The 18,031-nt window shown below is 44.4% G+C and overlaps 1 protein-coding gene and 1 non-coding gene across 2 annotated transcripts in view; one reads left to right on the forward strand and one right to left on the reverse strand.

Moving 5' to 3' along the window:
* Positions 1-18,031, reverse strand: part of brf1b (BRF1 general transcription factor IIIB subunit b) — a 136,426-nt gene that overhangs the window by 98,652 nt on the left and 19,743 nt on the right. The window contains exons 4-6 of the mRNA XM_014145094.3: positions 9,808-9,981; positions 5,015-5,046; positions 3,278-3,350 (exon numbers count right to left, since the gene is read on the reverse strand). Of these exons, the coding sequence (XP_014000569.1) occupies positions 3,278-3,350; positions 5,015-5,046; positions 9,808-9,981 (279 nt within the window). The remainder of the gene's footprint in view (positions 1-3,277; positions 3,351-5,014; positions 5,047-9,807; positions 9,982-18,031) is intronic.
* Positions 7,608-7,683, forward strand: trnaa-ugc (transfer RNA alanine (anticodon UGC)). Its single transcript has one exon. It is a non-coding gene; the product is annotated as a tRNA-Ala (tRNA).

The following is an 18,031-nucleotide window of genomic DNA, read 5'->3' on the forward strand; positions in this document are numbered from 1 at the left end:
TCCTGTTTCAACCAACGCTTTTTACTCACATCTCCAACATATTCAGGGTACTGTCTGGCTCATCTTTCTGGTTGGGTGCCACCTCTCAAAGTTGTTAAGTGAAATTAGGAGATGGATTTGAATTCAACCCATTGAAATGTGCTTGCATCATTCTAATGAGGGGTAAACACTAGAGCAAGTTGGAGATGGTAGAATGGCAGACTTTCTTCTGACAGGCAGCTGGATAGGAATTACCTAGCAGGGAAGAAAGGTGGCCTGCTCATCATGGCCCATATTCACAGTCTCAGAGTGCTGCTGACCTAGGATCAGTTTTTCATTTTCGCCAACATGAATTTATGGACAGGGGGAACATATTAGGGTAGCCTAGCGGTTAGAGCGTTGGGCCAGTAACCGAAAGGCCGTTTATTCGAATCTCCGAGCCGACACGGTGAAAAGTCTTTAGGTGTGCCCTTGAGCAAGGTACACATTTTTCCAGGTTCGCCATTGATAATGGCTGACCCTGGCCGTGAACCCTCTCTCCGAGGTTGTCTCAGGAGTTGGGATATGCAAAAAACACATTTCCAATTCATGCATATAATACATGTGTGAAATAGGACAAATATAAGCATCCACCAAATGTATTATTATTATTATAGATCAGCACTCCTCTGGGTCTGATTTCAAAGAGCATATCAGAGTCGGAGTTCTGCTGATATAGGATCCGTTTTTCCTTTTAGACCATAATGAATAAGATTATATGGGGGGGGTTATAATTCTTGGAGGGATTTATTTTAGTTTTTTGTTCCTTTTTTAAACCCTTTTTTCTAACCAATTTCGTGATATCCAATTTGTAGTTACAGACTTGTCCCATCGCTGCAACCGCCATACGGACTCGGAAGAGGCGAAGGTCGAGAGCCAAACACGACCCTGCCAAGCCGCAGTGCTTCTTGACACACTGCTCGCTTAACCCGGCCACACCAATGTGTCGGAGGAAACACCGTACCACTAGCGACCATGTCAGCTTTCATGCGCCCGGCCTTCTACAGGAGTCACTAAAGAGCGATGGGACAAGGACATCCCGGCCAGCCAAACCCTCGCCTAACCTGGACGACACTGGGCCATTTATGCGCCGCCTCATGGGTCTCCCGGTCGCGGCCGGCTGCGACACAGCTCGGTATCGAACCCGGATCTGTAGTGACACCGCTAGCACTGCGATGCAGCGCTTTAGACTGCTGCGCCACTCGGGGGGCCCTTCTTGGAGGGATTTTAAGTCTATTAACCCCAGGTTGTGTACTTGGATGATTACCTTGTTTACTCTCTGTACCCCTCTCATTACATTAGTCAGATGAGAACGAAGCAGAGATGTTGATCTTTTACGGGAGGGGATGGGAGGCAGGCATAAAATGACTGCATAGCAAGTTGTCCACTTGAAAGGCATAGGGACACAGTGCCCCCACTGGTAAAATTGTAAAATGAGGTATTGCACTTGTCTTCACAATGTGTATGCTATTCAAATAGAAAAGTCTTAAGGGAGATCCTTGGGACGTCCAACTCTTGACTTCACCCCATTGAAGTTGACATTTAAAATGGTTAGGGTTCAGAGTAGGGACGTCCCAAGGGTCCAACGGCTGCTGGCATATGTAAAAGTGCAAACACTCATGGTCTGCATATTTCTTGGCAGGGTGATTCCAAAGACGGTACAGTATGAAGATAGGCAGAAACTGCTTCTCCAATAGAAATCCCCGATCACACTTGACATTGGCGAGCTAAGCTCATGCGCAGAAACACTTCATCAGGTAAAACGGTCGTCTCACGCCGAACTGCGCATGTGCAGACCGGCAAATCGAACACACTCATTCTATATAAAGTTGTTTTTGAATAAAAAGTTTGTCACAATGAGGTTAGAGTACCGTAAATTCCGGACTATAAGCCACAACTTTTTTCCCAGCTTTGAACCTCGCGGCATAAACAATGACGCAGCTAATATATGGATTTTTCCCGCTTTCAATTTTTTTTATTTAAAAAAAAAAACATTCTGTGACGTGCTCAGTTTTTTTGGTGGCATGAAGCTTTCATTAGACCAATGAAATTGCCGAACGGGTTAAGGTCAAACAACTTTTTTGTTTACTGTTTAGATTAAATCGAGCGCTCTCAAACTTCCCATTATTCTGATTACGGTAGTCATTTTGTCACCCTCATCATGGCGAAGACACGGAAAAATGCATATGATGCAGCTTTCAAGTTGAAGGCGATTGATCTGGCTGTTGGAAAAGGAAATAGAGCTGCTGCACGGGAGCTTGGTCTTAATGAGTCGATGATAAGACGTTGGAAACAGCAGGGTGAGGAATTGACTCAGTGCAAAAAGACAACTAAAGCTTACTGCTAATTTTTATTTTTTGTTACAAGCCGTGTTTCGTTAAAGCCTATTTATTTTTGTTACAAGCCGTGTTTCGTTAAAGCCTGTGTAAAGTTCATTTGTTTCAACGTACCGGTAGGCACCTGCGGCTTAAAGACATGTGCAGCTTATTTATGTTCAAAATAAAAAAAAAATTTAATTCAGTGGGTGCGGCTTATATTCAGCTGCGCTTAATAGTCCGGAAATTACGGTAATAACATGTTCAACCTACTTGAATCTAGGTTGTGCCTTTAGATTTTGAGAAACAGCTATGGAAGAATTTTTCACTTCTCTCCTTGACTTCTCATACCACAAACCCCAGCCTGGTCTTCTTGGTTCCCGGAAGTCTCTTGATGTTGGGCCTCGGGGTTTAGAAACTCTGTGGTGATTCACTGTGATGTGTCCCATCCTTCAATAGTTTCTTTCCCTTTCTAGAAGATGACTCATCTATCCAGAATATCTATCGGTTATCCAGTCTTCCTTCAGTGGCCATAATTGAAATGAACTAGATATGGAAGGTATTTTTGGTCATTTAAAGTGTAGGGACATAAAATAGCCTTTTAGCTTTCAGTTGGTTTGTTAAAGAAAGAAAACAATGAGTGAGATACGTTTACAATCGGAAAGGATTGAATAGCTGTAACAAACAAGGCAAAGTTCCACCCAGCCTATCAGCAGTGAAGCAAGTACCATATTGCTTATACCTATCCAATCCCTTTCAGATCTGACCAAGTACTCACTGGCCAGGTTGGAGGGCTATGGATCGATTTTGGAATTCAGCCCTTGAGCTAAAATAAGGAGTAAGGTGACGTTGCCCCTAGACAATGATCTTGGGTCAGTTTTACATTTTCCCCACTAATGGTTAAGGCTAGGATAGTGGAAGTGGAAGCTGATCCTAGATCTTACCTATTGCTGGGGAGTTGATGCAGAGCTCTCGAGCCAGCAGGAGGAAGGTCTTCCCTAGGATGTACACGTTCACCTGTAAAGTGGAGGAGAGTTGGGCTCTGTTCCAAAACTTTAAGAACACATCCTTCCTGCCTGCCTACCTTGAAGAAATTCCTGATCAGATTGGTGAAAGCCATGTTATTTAACTGTTGCCCACACATATCAATTTGTGTTAGATCTGTGATTACATCAATGAAAGAATGCACATCCTTCCCGCCTCCCTCCCTTCCCGCCTCCCTCCCTTCCCTGATTTGACGTGGCTGGATTGGTGAAAGTTATGTGTTAGAACCGTTGCTTAGACCTATTGATTTGTGTTAGATCAGTGATTATGTCAAGAAACGGAGGAAGGAAGGTTGTTTTTAAAGTATTCAAACGGGGCCTTGGCCCCTGTTCCAATAATTTTGAAACACATCCTTCCTTCCTTGAGGTAATAAATTATCTCTACCTACGTGAAGGTAATTTTTCCAATTACTTTGTCCAATCAACCCTTGGCAGATCAGTGATTTCTACAAGGAAGGAAGATTGCTTTGCTGTCGGCTAATTATCATTTAAAGCTTAATAGTTGTAGTCATATGAAAGTTAATTCAATTTCAAAGCAGCACAATTGAGGAATTGTATATGGAACTGGAGTAGGTAGAGAAAGTATGTTTATATTATGTTCATAGACGTAAAGTGTGTAGGGGGGTGAAGAGCACATTACTCAAAACCCTTCCACCCTGTGTCATGAGAAGTTGCCCCCACTCTGAACACACTGATCTAAGGTCAATTTTGTATTCCCCGGCTAATGGTTAAGGTTAGGCTATGGGGTGTATCAGCTGTTCCCAGATCAGTGTCTATGGGCGACTTAGGACCCACTCGGTGGACCAGGGCCACATAGCACTGAGGATTCCGTAGCCTGGTCTTAAATCTGTTTGTGCTTTCTTGTAAAGTCATATGGTCGTTGTTTGGCATCAATGGCATGACAGCCACTATGGGAGTGGGCTATAAAGCACAAACAGATAAGGGACCAGGCTAAGGAGTCAGTGCATTGGTGGCATATTTCTGGAGAGGCTCAACCCTTGCCTGAACACGGCCTTCCAATACCAGACAGGGGTGAGTCTAGGGTGGGGGCCGTGCTCCCAGGACAGCTGGCCTGGACTGGGGGTAAAAATATTGCACTGCGCCAGCTGTGTCGGACAGAAACGCTTCCCCCAGGGACCCAACAACTGAACATTAAATTCTCTGCATTGAATTGACATACTCCTTCTGTCCTCTAGTCGCTGGATACCCCAAGGGAGATTAGGACTTTGTTCTTCATACATTTAATGATGTTTTGGGAGGTTTTATTATATGTGCAAATGAAAATGGTTTGGTTATGACGGATCTGAGATTTAAAATGTCCTTAATCTGCCTATCATTTGGTTTTTCATTTTTGGTAGGCAGTTCAGTTGTTTAATTTGGTGGTCAGCTGACTTGCTTGTGTCACACTCCTTGCAGACCACATCATTCATTGTGATGAGGCTATACCCAATGGCATTAGTATGTGGATATCACATATCACCTGGAGCCGTATGTTTTAAGCATCTCAGGCTAGGAGTGCTGATCTAGGACCAGCCATGCTTTCACCAATCCGATGCTTTTAAATGAATGAGGAGTGAAGTGCACACATCTGGAAAAGGGTAGAGAATCGTAATGGACGAAGACAGAGACTAAACGTACCTGTAGGAGATCACTCAGGTCCAGAAGCATGTCTGAAGAGGGAAGGAGCGTTAAGGAAGGAAAGGTGACAGCAACAAGGGCTTTACCGCAAAGAACAGAGATACACCATGGTTGTGTACAGTAGGCACTAAAAAGAAAATAAATGGTCTGAAACTGCGGGGTACTATATGAACTAAGTAGCATGACCCATTTCTCAATGGGTTCAGCACTTACAAATACTGTTCAGAGCAAAGTATACAACATTATTACAAGCCAAAGGCTATTTTAATTATTTATGTTTTTTGCCGAAATGGCCCAAATCGACCTGTCAATAACATTCTAAGAATGACCTAAAAAATGTATGCTTAATAATGCTAATAAGTAAGAGGTGCAATGTAATTTTCCATCAACAAAACTGAGAAAACAAATTCTAAAAAGGGAACGCCATCCTTTCAAACTGAAAATAATAATAATAAATGTGAAATCTGGTGTTCAAGACAAGTAAGTAAGTCTAGGGCCTTAGAATTGTGCACTAGGTTTGTTTTTTGCCAATTACTACGGTGAGTGAGACGGTGCATACGTTGATGCCGGGGTCTTTCTGCAGTCAAGCATCAGGTGACTCAAACTCCCCTGATGCTTGGCCCCTTCAGCTGCCGATGCGCGGCTAAATATAGAACTGGTCCCGCAGTGCCTCAGCTCCGCCCTAGCAACCTGCAGACGAGTTCACCTAGAGACGGGACAGAGGGAGCGAAGTGGATTGACTCGGGAAGACTGTCGGCTGACGCTCACCTCACAACGTCGTGAATGGACGGAAGTGTGCAAGCACACACAGACACACACACAGACTGGAACATACATTCCTAATTGGAACACAAACACACACCTGGAACACAAACACATATTATAAATTACTACATACCTAGTGTACACGACTACTATACACATTGCAAACTTCACAGCCATACACACACCTGACCAACCTCTTATTTACCATTACAAACAGCCGAAAAACGTGCGCACACACACACTAACCAACACACACTGGATAGGCTACATGAAAACAATCAACTGCCAGTTGAAAATACACACTTCCCTTCCACCCTCTGACCTACACACACGCTCGTACCTGAGCAACACACACACGTAGCACGGGTGGCCGGCGGAGAGATTACAGGGTCCATTAATCTCAGCGGGGTGAGATTAGATTAGCGCCACAGAAAGGGAAAGGATAATCTGATAGTTCCGCTGCCATCCGACAGATAATGCAGGACCGTCGCTAAACCTCACACACTAGGGATGTGTTCCAAATGGCACCCTATCCCTACATAGTGCACTACTTCTGACCAGGGCACCCTATTCCCTAGATAGCCCTATGGGCCTTGGTCAAAAGTAGTGCAGGCACTAGTAGCACTGATAACTACTTTGTTGACGGAAAATGTACTTGCTACGATTGTGATATTTTGTCACACCTAGCTATCTTAAAATGAATGCACTAATGTAGGGGTGTTTAACTAATTTAACTAAATTCGGTCTTCAATGAGTTCCAGAGGGTTGCACTGAAAATGTGCTATATTTCTTTGCTGTCAAAATTTGCAGAAATCTTTTCCTCTTTCCGTCATTTATGGTATTTTTTTATGCTCCCTGACTGTCGAGTGATTTCAATAAACTTTATGAATGTAGGTCCATTGACTGTGCATAGTGATTCTTAGCGAGCTGGACAGAAGAAACTGTTTGACACACCTGCACTAATGTAAGTTACGATGGATAATAGTGTCTGCTAAATTACCAACATGTATATAGGGAATAGGGTGCCATTTGAGATGCAGTCAATCACTCACAAGTAGGGGGTTGCCCTGCCGGTATCATAGTACTGTCAGTTGCCCATAGCTCGCTTTCAAAGAGGGTCGGACAGGCATGGGGCAATATTTTTACACTTTGGGTTAGTGATAAAATAGTTTTGGCGTTACAAATAATAGGACAGCGACGAGATGTGTATTTGTTCCCAGAAAGCACTAACGAAAATGCTTATTTCCGAAGTGGTCCACGAGAAAAACACCTAGGAATTGTACCTTGTATTGTTGTATTGATAGTTCTTCTCCAATGGACTCTTTGGGTAGTTCGAATCCACTGAGGATTTGAATAACAATATCAAGGAGAGTGATAGGTTAGACAATCCTGTATAACGCATTCGCCTTTGGGCGAGTGGTGTCAATGTTACTGGATGAATCCATGTAGATAAGGCTAGACAGTTCCCTTCAACGGTTGCCTGTGTGTACTGCAGTCTAGTAAAAGGGTGTGGTTGTGTGCAAATTAATAGGATTGAATGAAGCCCCTGAGGACCTGTATCTTTCTATCTGAGTCCCCTGTGACTAACCGGAGGAGCCCAACCCAAACCCGGCCTAACCCCCAAGGAAAGAGAGGTGCAACCTTCACCCAGCAACACCACAATACACAGACAACTAATGAGATTCTCTGGTGTTACACAAACACGTTGCTCTTTAGTACAGGCCTTGAACGTTACAGTGGTACAGAACCCGGGTTGGACTGCTGAAGTGACAAATGAAGACTTAGTATCACTACACTGTGAACCTAACACCAATAGTGACGTGGTGGTGGTCCCGTGTGGCTCAGTTGGTAGAGCATGGTGTTTGCAACGCCAAGGTTGTGGGTTCGATTCCCACGGGGGACCAGTACGGAGAAAAAAAATGTATGAAATGTATGCATTTACTACTGTAAGTCGCTCTGGATAAGAGCGTCTGCTAAATGACTAAAATGTAAATGGTGGTGCTATACCCTGAAGCAGGACACAGCGACCTGAGAGGGATGGCTAGAGGTAGGCCAGATACAGGCATCATCAAGTCACTGTAAGGTACAGTAATTCCTTTCTCCCCATCATTTAACCATATGTGGTTACCTTGACTGTAAATAGAATAGAATCTACAACGTATATCATTATTGTTATTCTAAAAGAGTCAATGCAAACAGGGTAGCCTAGTGGTTAGAGTGTTGGACTAGTAACCAAAAGGTTGCAAGTTCAAATCCCTGAGCTGACAAGGTACAAATCTGTCGTTTTGCCCCTGAACAGGCAGTTAACCCACTGTTCCTAGGCTGTCATTGAAAATAAGAATTTGTTCTTAACTGACTTGCCTAGTTAAATAAAAACACATATGAAGAAAATGCTGGTCAATAAGAAGACTTTCATGTTACTTTGCAAAAGGTACTACTGAGCACGACCAGGGTGAGTAGAATCTCTGCCCAATCAGTGTGACCTTAATCAATTCACTTCCACGGGAGGAAGACAAACAGCGGTACTCCAGACCTTCAGGCTTATATTTGAATATCCTTGATGTAGATCAGTCGAGGCTGGTGACACTTTAAATGGGAAGGACAGGCTCATAGTAATGGCTGGAACGGAGTTAATGGAATGGTCTCAAACACATCAAACACCTGGTTGCCATGTGTTTGATTCCATTCCATTCACTCCATTCATTAATATGAGCCGTCCTCCCCTCACCAGCCTCCTCTGATGTAGAATTACTTATGGTGGTCGTGTGGCGCTTGCATCGCCAAGGATAATGGGTCCAATTCCGCTGGGGCCACAACTCAAAATGCATCCACACATGACTAAGTCGCTTTGGATAAAAATGTCTGCCAAATGGCATATATTATTCCTCACACAGACAAGATGGCCTCCCTCTACGACAACCGTTTCACCAAACTTACACCTTTGTTTGCTTTACACTCGCCCACACTGTCGCACCTGAGAAAAACATTTGTTGTTCCACTCTCCACCGTTTAACAGCAATAACTAAAACGCTGATGACATCCTCAAGGTTGTGGAACTATACCTGAAATGGCTCTTACGGGATGAGATGGGAGGGCAGGAGTGACGCTTCCTCAACGCGACACCAACAGAAAGCAGATGAGCTTCCTCAAAAGACCAATTAGTGAAAAAATATCTGAATGGGGGCTGCCTGTGTAAACGCAGCCTATGTGATTTCTAATCTGGATTAGGGTGATGTTGCCCCTAGTAGACACTGATCTTGGGTCAGTTTAGCATTTCCTCCACTAATGGTTAAGGTTATAATTGGGAGAGGGGAAGCTTATAATGCATTCTGATCACTGAGCGGTTCGATCAGGACGCTGCGGTAAACAATCCAGGTCTTCTGCGGCCTTGGAATTGGGAGGTGTGTCGTTGGACCTGATCAGAAAATAATGGGTCTCTGAGAGATGGTTGTGTAGAAGCACGTGCTGAGCATCCATCCACAATAACTCACAAACACAACCTCTCTATTACACACATGCATGTACAAACACATTCACAAATACACACATCCACAATAACACACACAGACAATACGTCACAAATACAATCATTCTCTCTTTCTCTAATCTCCCGTGGGCAGATTCTGCGTGTAGACCGAAGAATCTGCCGGGACTGAATGAGATGCGAGAGATAATGAACAGCCTTAGTTCTGTTTTTTGTCACTGGTTATTCTGATGTATCTGGATTGGGGCGAAGGCGGTGCTTCACCTTGAGTGCTTCGCGCATGTACCCACACAGATTTCTTTAGCGAGGGTGGAAACTTTGTTTTTGTCAGAATTTCTAACACATATGAACACATTTCTGGGTTAACAGAGATTACCCTTTCTTTCACACATACAGTGCTCAAAAACACACACACACACGTTAATCTGTAACCATTGATATGCCTTGGAAACACCGTCACCCCAACCCCCTATGGTAAAAGACAATCTCCCCCCTTTGGCCCCTTTTAGGGCAGCAGGGGGTGTGGTCCCAGTCCAAAGGATACGGGGCGTGCCCTCAGTCCGGCAGACCAAGTAGAGGCAGGCGGCGATGACGTGCGCCATCTTGCGTCCGCGCGTCAGGTGCTTGCTCACCACCATCTTAAAGAAGTTGAAGGCCGTGTCCAGGCAGTGCTGGTTGAGCTGCAGCTGGCTGCCCAGGTTGTGGATCTGCCGCTTGCCTGTGGACCGAAACGCACGCACGCACGCACGCACACACACACGTTAGGGTAAATATTTACACACACATGGGTAGGTGTAACTTACACACACACACAAACACAGACACGGATAAATAGTACACCCACACACACTAGACTACTAGTGTTTTGGGTTGCCAGCAGCGGTGATGTCATGAGCGTGAGAGCGGGGCAGACAGGCCCTGTTAATAGGGCCTGACAAACCACCCCTGTGCTTCTCCCAGGCAGAGAGAGAGACAGCTGTGTACTTACCAGAGAGAAGCCATCTGCAGCACAGCCTCACACACACACACACACACACACACACACACACACACACACACACACACACACACACACACACACACACACACACACACATATGCTTGCAAACACATACACACTCACAGACACACACAGACACACACACACACACGCGCGCGCAAATAAGCAAAATCCATGAACACACAGATGGTAATACAGAACACACATACTGTATACAGCAACTCTAGTCCAAACACAAACATAGGCCTTTACTATAAAACATATGCATGTTCAGTTCCATTCCCTGTAGTAGGATATATTTGTGTTAGGCTGTCAATAAACCCGTCTCAATTGACATTAACATCTCCCTCGACGTCAGCAAGACCAAGGTGCTGATTGTGGACTACAGGAAACAGGGACGGGTGAACACCCCCAACATTCACAAGGCCGCAGGGCCAGACAGATTACCTGGACGTGTACTCTGAGCATGCGCTGACCAACTAGCATGTGTCTTCACAGACATTTAGAACCTCTCCCTGTTCAAGTCTGTAATACCAATATGTTTTAAGCAGACCACCATAGTGCCCAAGAACACGAAGGTAACCTGCCTAAATGACTACCGGCCCATAGCACTCACGTCTGTAGCCATGAAGTGGTTTGAAAGGCTGGTCATGGCTCACATCAACACCATCATCCTAGACCCCTCCAATTTGCATACCGACCCAACAGATCCACAGATGATGAGGTCTCTACTGCACTCCACACTACCCTTTCCCACCTAGACAAAAGGAACAACTATGTGAGAATGCTTTTCATTGACTACATCTCAGCATTCAACACCATAGTGCCCTCAAAGCTCATCAATAAGCTAAGGACCCTGGAACTAAACACCTCCCTCTGCAACTGGATCCTGGACTTCCTGACAGGCCGCCCCCAGGTGGTAACGGTAGGTAACAACACATCCGCCACACTGACCCTCAACACAGGGGCCCCTCAGGGGTGCGTGCTCAGCCCCCTCCTGTACTCCCTGTTCACTCATGACTGCATGCCAGGCATCACTCCAACACCATTATTAAGTTTGCAGATGGCACAACAGTGGTAGGCCTGATCACCGACAACAACGAGACAGCCTATAGAGAGGAGGTCAGAGACCTGGCCATGTGGTTCCAGGACAACAACCTCTCCCTCAACGTGATCAAGACAAAGGAGCTGATTGTGGAATACAGGAAAAAGAGGACCGAGCACGCCCACATTCTCATCGACAGCGCTGCAGTGGAGCAGGTTGAGAGCTTCAAGTTCCTTGGTGTCCACATCACCAACAAACTAACATGATCCAAGCACACAATGACAGTTGTGAAGCGGGCACAACAAAACCTATTCCCCCTCAGGAGACAGAAAAGATTTGGCATGGGTCCTCAGATCCTCAAAAGGTTGTACAGCTGCACCATCGAGAGCATCCTGACTGGTGGCATCACTGCCTGGTATGGCAACTGCTCGGCCTCCGACCGCAAGGCACTACAGAGGGTAGTGCGAATGGCCCAGTACATCACTGGGGCCAAGCTTCCTGCCATCCAGGACCTCTATACCAGGCGGTGTCAGAGGAAGGCCCTAAAAATTGTCAAAGACTCCAGCCACCCTAGTCATAGACTGCTCTCTCTGCTACCACACGGCAAGCGGTACCGGAGTGCCAAGTCTAGGTCCAAGAGGCTTCTAAACAGCTTCTACCCCCAATCCATTAGACTCCTGAACATCTAGTCAAATGGCTACCCAGACTATTCACATTGCCCTGCCCCCCCCCACACACACAACTGCCACTCTCTGTTGTCATCTATGCATAGTCACTTTAAGACCATGGTGATTGCCTACGGAGCTGTGAAGGGAACGGCACCTCCATACCTTCAGGCTCTGATCAGGCCCTACACCCAAACAAGGGCACTGCGTTCATCCACCTCTGGCCTGCTGGCCCCCCTACCTCTGAGGAAGCACAGTTCCCGCTCAGCCCAGTCAAAACTGTTCGCTGCTCTGCCACACCTCTGGCACCCCCCCCCCCCCTTAAAATATTTAGATGCACTATTGTAAAGTGGTTGTTCCACTGGATATCATAAGGTGAATGCACCAATTTGTAAGTCGCTCTGGATAAGAGCGTCTGCTAAATGACTTAAATGTAAATGTAAATGTATCTATGCATAGTCACTTTAATTAACTCTACCTATATGTACATACTACCTCAACTAACCGGTGCCCCCGCACATTGACTCTGTACTGGCACCCCCCTGTATATATTGTTATTTTTTACTGCTGCTCTTTAATTACTTGTTACTTTTATCTCTTATTCTTATCTGTATTTTTTTTAACTGCACTGTCGGTTATAAGGGCTTGTAAGTAAGCATTTCACTGTAAGGTCTACACCTGTTGTATTCAGCGCATGTGACTAATAACATTTGATTTGATTTGATCCACATTGACGGGGCAGAGCGGGGAGGATCAAGTGCTTCAAATTCCTCTGTGTCCATATCCCTGTGGACTTAACATGGTCTTCTCACCCCTCAGATCCTTAACAACTTTTACAGCTGCACCATCGAGAGCATCCTGACTGGTTGTATCACCATTTGGTATGGCAACTGCTCCACCCTCGACCGGAAGGCCCTACAGAAGGTGGTGCGGACGGCCCATCTAGGACATACATGCCAGGCAGTGTCTGAGAAAGGCCTGAAAAATTGCCAAAGACTCCAGCCACCAGAGACATGGACTGTTCTTAATCTCCATGCTTCTATCTGGCAGGCGGTACCGGTGCATCAAGGATCAGAACAACAGACTCCTAAACAGCTTCTATCCTTTGGCCATAAGACTGCTAAATGGATAACAACTACTGCTCTCCTTCACACCAACGCTGCTGCTAAAATTATTATTGATTAGATTCATTATTACCGCTTCACTGCTGTTCATTGATTATTGACTGCCATTACCATTTATCTATCTATATATCCTGCTACTGGTCACTATTACTCCTGTTTACATGTATTACCATTATTATATTACCATAAGTATTTATATATTCCTGCTACCAGTCACTTCTCAGCCGTGTTTACATGTATATCCGCCTTTCATGCCTACACTGACACTCTGACACTCACACTAACACTTGCATACACACACACACACACACACACACACACACACACCCACCCACCCACCCACCCACCCACCCACCCACCCACCCACCCACCCACCCACCTCTTATGCTGCTGCCATACTGTTTACTAGTGTTATTATTATTTATCCTGCTACCAGTAACTTTCTCGTAATCTCTGCCTACATGTAAATATTTACCTCAAATACTCCAGTATCCCTGCACATTATACAATTGGTACAATCATGGACCCTATACCTTCCATTCTTATTTCTTGTGGGTTTTTTTTATTACTTATTCTATTTGATATTGAAAACTGCACTGTTGGGTAGGGCTTGCAAGTTCAGCATTTCCCTGTATTTTTGAATGTGACAAATACAACTTAAAACAAATTGGAGCGACAAGACAAAAAAAAAAGTATGAGAGCTGTATAAGTAATGTTTAGTGTGGCAATCAAAGATACACTCAACTATTGACGGTAACAAACTCAGTTATGGTTACTAATGACTGTTTATGAGCAAGTGTGTGAGTATGACTGTACACAAACATACACACACACAAACACACACACTCAACCTCAGACTGTAGAAATTTGGCTTGGCCCCTAAGACCCTCGCAAACTTTTATAGATACACCATTGTGAGCATCCTGTCGGGCTGTATCAACGCCTGGTAAGGCAACTACAGGGCTCTCCAGAGGGTGGTGCAGTCAGCCCAACGCATCACCGGGAGCACACTGTCTGCCCTTCAGGACACCCGGTGTTACAGGAAGGCCAAGAAGATCATCAAGGACCTCAGCCACCCGAGCCACGGTCTGTTCACCCCACTATCATCCAGAAGGCAAGGTCAGTACAGGTGCATCAAAGCTGTGACCGAAAGACTGAAAAACAGCTTTTATCTCAAGGCCATCAGACTGTTAAATAGACATCACTAGCTGGCCTCCACCCAGTACCCTGCCCTGCACTTAGTCACTGTCACTAGCTGGCAAACACCCGGTTACTCAAACCTGCACCTTAGAGGCTGCTGCCCTATGTACGTAGACATGGAACACTGGTCACGTTAATAATGGAATACTGGTCACTTTAATAATGTTTACATACTATTTGACCCACTTCATATGTATATACTGTACATTTTAGTCATGGCCATCCTATTCAACTATTGCTGTACATACAGTGCCTTCAGAAAGTATTCAGACCCCTTTCCACATTTTGTTACGTTACAGCCTTATTCTAAAATTGATTAAATAAAAATGTTTCCTCATCAATCTACACACAATACCCCATGATGACAATGCGAAAACAGGTTTTTAGAAATTTTTGCAAATGTATTAAAAATAAAAACAGAAATACCTTACAGTAAGTATTCAGACCTTTTGCTATGAGACTCGAAATTGAGCTCAGGTGCATCCTGTTTCCATTGATCATCCTTGAGATGTTTTTACAACTTGACTGTAGTCCACCTGTGGTAAATTCAATTGATTGGATATGATTTGAAAAGGCACACACCTGTCTATATAAGGTCCCACAGTTGACAGTGAACGTCAGAGCAAAAACCAAGCCATGTGGTTGAAGGAATTGTCCGTAGAGCGCCGAGACAGGATTGTGTCGAGGCACAGATCTGGGGAAGGGTGCCAAAACATTCTGCAGCATTGAACACAGTGGCCTCCATCATTCTTAAATGGAAGAAGTTTGGAACCACCAAGACCCTTCCGAGAGCTGGCTGCCAGGCCAAACTGAGCAATTGGGGGAGAAGGGTCTTGGTCAGGAAGGTGACCAAGAACCCAATGGTCACTCTGACGGAGTTCCTCTGTGGAGATGGGAGAACCTTCCAGAAGGACAACCATCTCTGCAGCACTCCACCAATCAGACCTTTATGGTAAAGTGACCAGACGGAAGCCACTCCTCAGTAAAAGGCACATGACAGCCCGCTTGGAGTTTGCCAAAAGGCACCTAAAGACTCTCAGACCATGAGAAACAATATTCTCTGGTCTGATGAAACCAAGATTGAACTCTTTGGACTGAATACCAAGTGTCACGTCTGGAGGAAACCTGGCACCATCCCTACGGTGAAGCATGGTGGTGGCAGCATGCTGTGGGGATGTTTCTCAGCGGCAGGGACTGGGAGACTAGTCTGGAGTGAGGCAAAGATGAACGGAGCAAAGTACAGAGAGAGATCCTTGATGAAAACCTGCTCTAGAACGCTTAGAACGTCAGACTGGGACGAAGGTTCACCTTCCAACAAGACAGCAATCCTAAGCACACAGCCAAGACAACGCAGGAGTGGCTTCGGGAGAAGTCTCTGAATGTCCCAGCCAGAGTCTGGACTTGAACATCTCTGGAGAGACATGAAAATAGCTGTGCAGCAACACTCACAATCCAACCTGACAGAGCTTGAGAGGACCTGCAGAGAAGAATGGGAAAAACTCCCCAAATACAGATGTGCCAAGCTTGTAGCGTCATACCCAAGAAGACTCGAGGCTGTAATCGCTGCCAAATGTGCTTCAACTGAGTAAAGGGTCTGAATACTTATGTAAATGTGATAAAGCTGCTTTTGCTCTGATAACCTCTCTAGGGTAGGGGGCAGTATTTGCACGGCCGGATAAAAAACGTACCCGATTTAATCTGGTTATTACTACTGCCCAGAAACTAGAATATGCATATAATTGTTTGATTTGGATAGAAAACACCCTAACGTTTCTAAAACTGTTTGAATGGTGTCTGTGAGTATAACAGAACTCATATGGCAGGCAAAACCTGAGAAGATTCCTTACAGGAAGTGGCCTCTCTGACCATTTCTTGGCCTTCTACACTCTCTTTATTGAAAACTGAGGATCTCTGCTGTAACGTGACACTTCCTACGGCTCCCATAGGCTCTCAGAAGGCGGCAAAACGTTGAATGATGACTTTGCAGGCCATGGCTGAAAAACAGTAGCGCATTTGGATAGTGGTCGATCAGAGAACAATGAGACTGGGGGCGCCTGCACGAGCCGACACCATGTTTTTATTTTTTGTCTTTGAACGAAAACAGGGTTTCCCGGTCGGAATATTATCGCTTTTTTACGAGAAAAATCGCATAAAAATTGATTTTAAACAGCGGTTGACATGCTTCGAAGTACGGTAATGGAATATTTAGAATTTATTTTGTCACGAAACGCGTCGGGCGCGTCACCCTTCGGATAGTGTCTTGAACGCACGAACAAAACAGAGGATATTTGAACATAACTATGGATTATTTTGAACCAAACCAACATTTGTTATTGAAGTAGAAGTCCTGGGAGTGCATTCTGACGAAGAACAGCAAAGGTAATCCAATTTTTCTTATAGTAAATATGAGTTTGGTGAGGGCCAAACTTGGTGGGTGTCAAAATAGCTAGCCTGTGATGGCGAGCTATCTACTCAGAATATTGCAAAATGTGCTTTTGCCGAAAAGCTATTTTAAAATCGGACACAGCGATTTCATAAAGGAGTTCTGTATCTATAATTCTTAAAATAATTGTTATGTTTTTTGTGAACGTTTATCGTGAGTAATTTAGTAAATTCACCGGAAATTTGCGGTGGGTATGCTAGTTCTGAACGTCACAAGCTAATGTAAAAAGCTGGTTTTTGATATAAATATGAACTTGATTGAACAAAACATGCATGTATTGTATAACATAATGTCCTAGGAGTGTCATCTGATGAAGATCAAAGGTTAGTGCTGCATTTAGCTGTGGTTTGGGTTTATGTGACATTATATGCTAGCTTGAAAAATGGGTGTCTGATTATTTCTGGCTGGGTACTCTGCTGACATAATCTAATGTTTTGCTTTCGTTGGAAAGCCTTTTTGAAATCGGACAGTGTGGTTAGATTAACGAGAGTCTTGTCTTTAAAATGGTGTAAAATAGTCATATGTTTGAGAAATTGAAGTAATAGCATTTCTAAGGTATTTGAATATCGCGCCACGGGATTCCACTGGCTGTTGAGTAGGTGGGACGATTTCGTCCCACATACCCTAGAGAGGTTAATTGAAATGCATTCCAGGTGACTACCTCATGAAGCTGGTTGAGAGAATGCCAAGAGTGTACAAAGCTGTCATCAAGGCAAAGAGTGGCTACTTTGAAGAATCTAAAATCTAAAATATATTTTGATTTGTTAAACACTTTTTTTGGTTACTACATGATTCCATATGTGTTATTTCATAGTTTTGATGTCTTCACTAGTATTCTACAATGTAGAAAATAATAAAAATAAAGAAAAACCCTTGAATGAGTAGGTGTGTCCAAACTTTTGACTGGTACTGTACATATACACATATATATATACTCCGGATTCCAACATTGCTTGTCCTACTATTTCTTAATTCCATTCTTTTACTTTTAGATTTGTGTGAATTGTTAGATACTACTGCACTGTTGGAGCTAGGAACACAAGAATTTAGCTGCACCCGCAATAACATCTGCTAAATATGTGTATGCGACAAATAAAATGTGATTTAAATGTGTTCACGCATACTGGTATGTGAGTTGGATGTGCATGCGCACAGGATGTGTGTATTTGTGTGTCAGGCAGGTTAGTCTGGAATGCAGAGTGGAGTGAAGGCCGGTCACCAGTGTCAGCGAACCATTCAACCCATCACCAGAAATAACCCCAAAAGCTTTTAAGAGCATTAATCGTTCTAT

The sequence above is a fragment of the Salmo salar genome, chromosome 15, assembly GCF_965601325.2.
Source record: "Salmo salar chromosome 15, fSalSal1, whole genome shotgun sequence".
Taxonomy (NCBI): domain Eukaryota; kingdom Metazoa; phylum Chordata; class Actinopteri; order Salmoniformes; family Salmonidae; genus Salmo; species Salmo salar.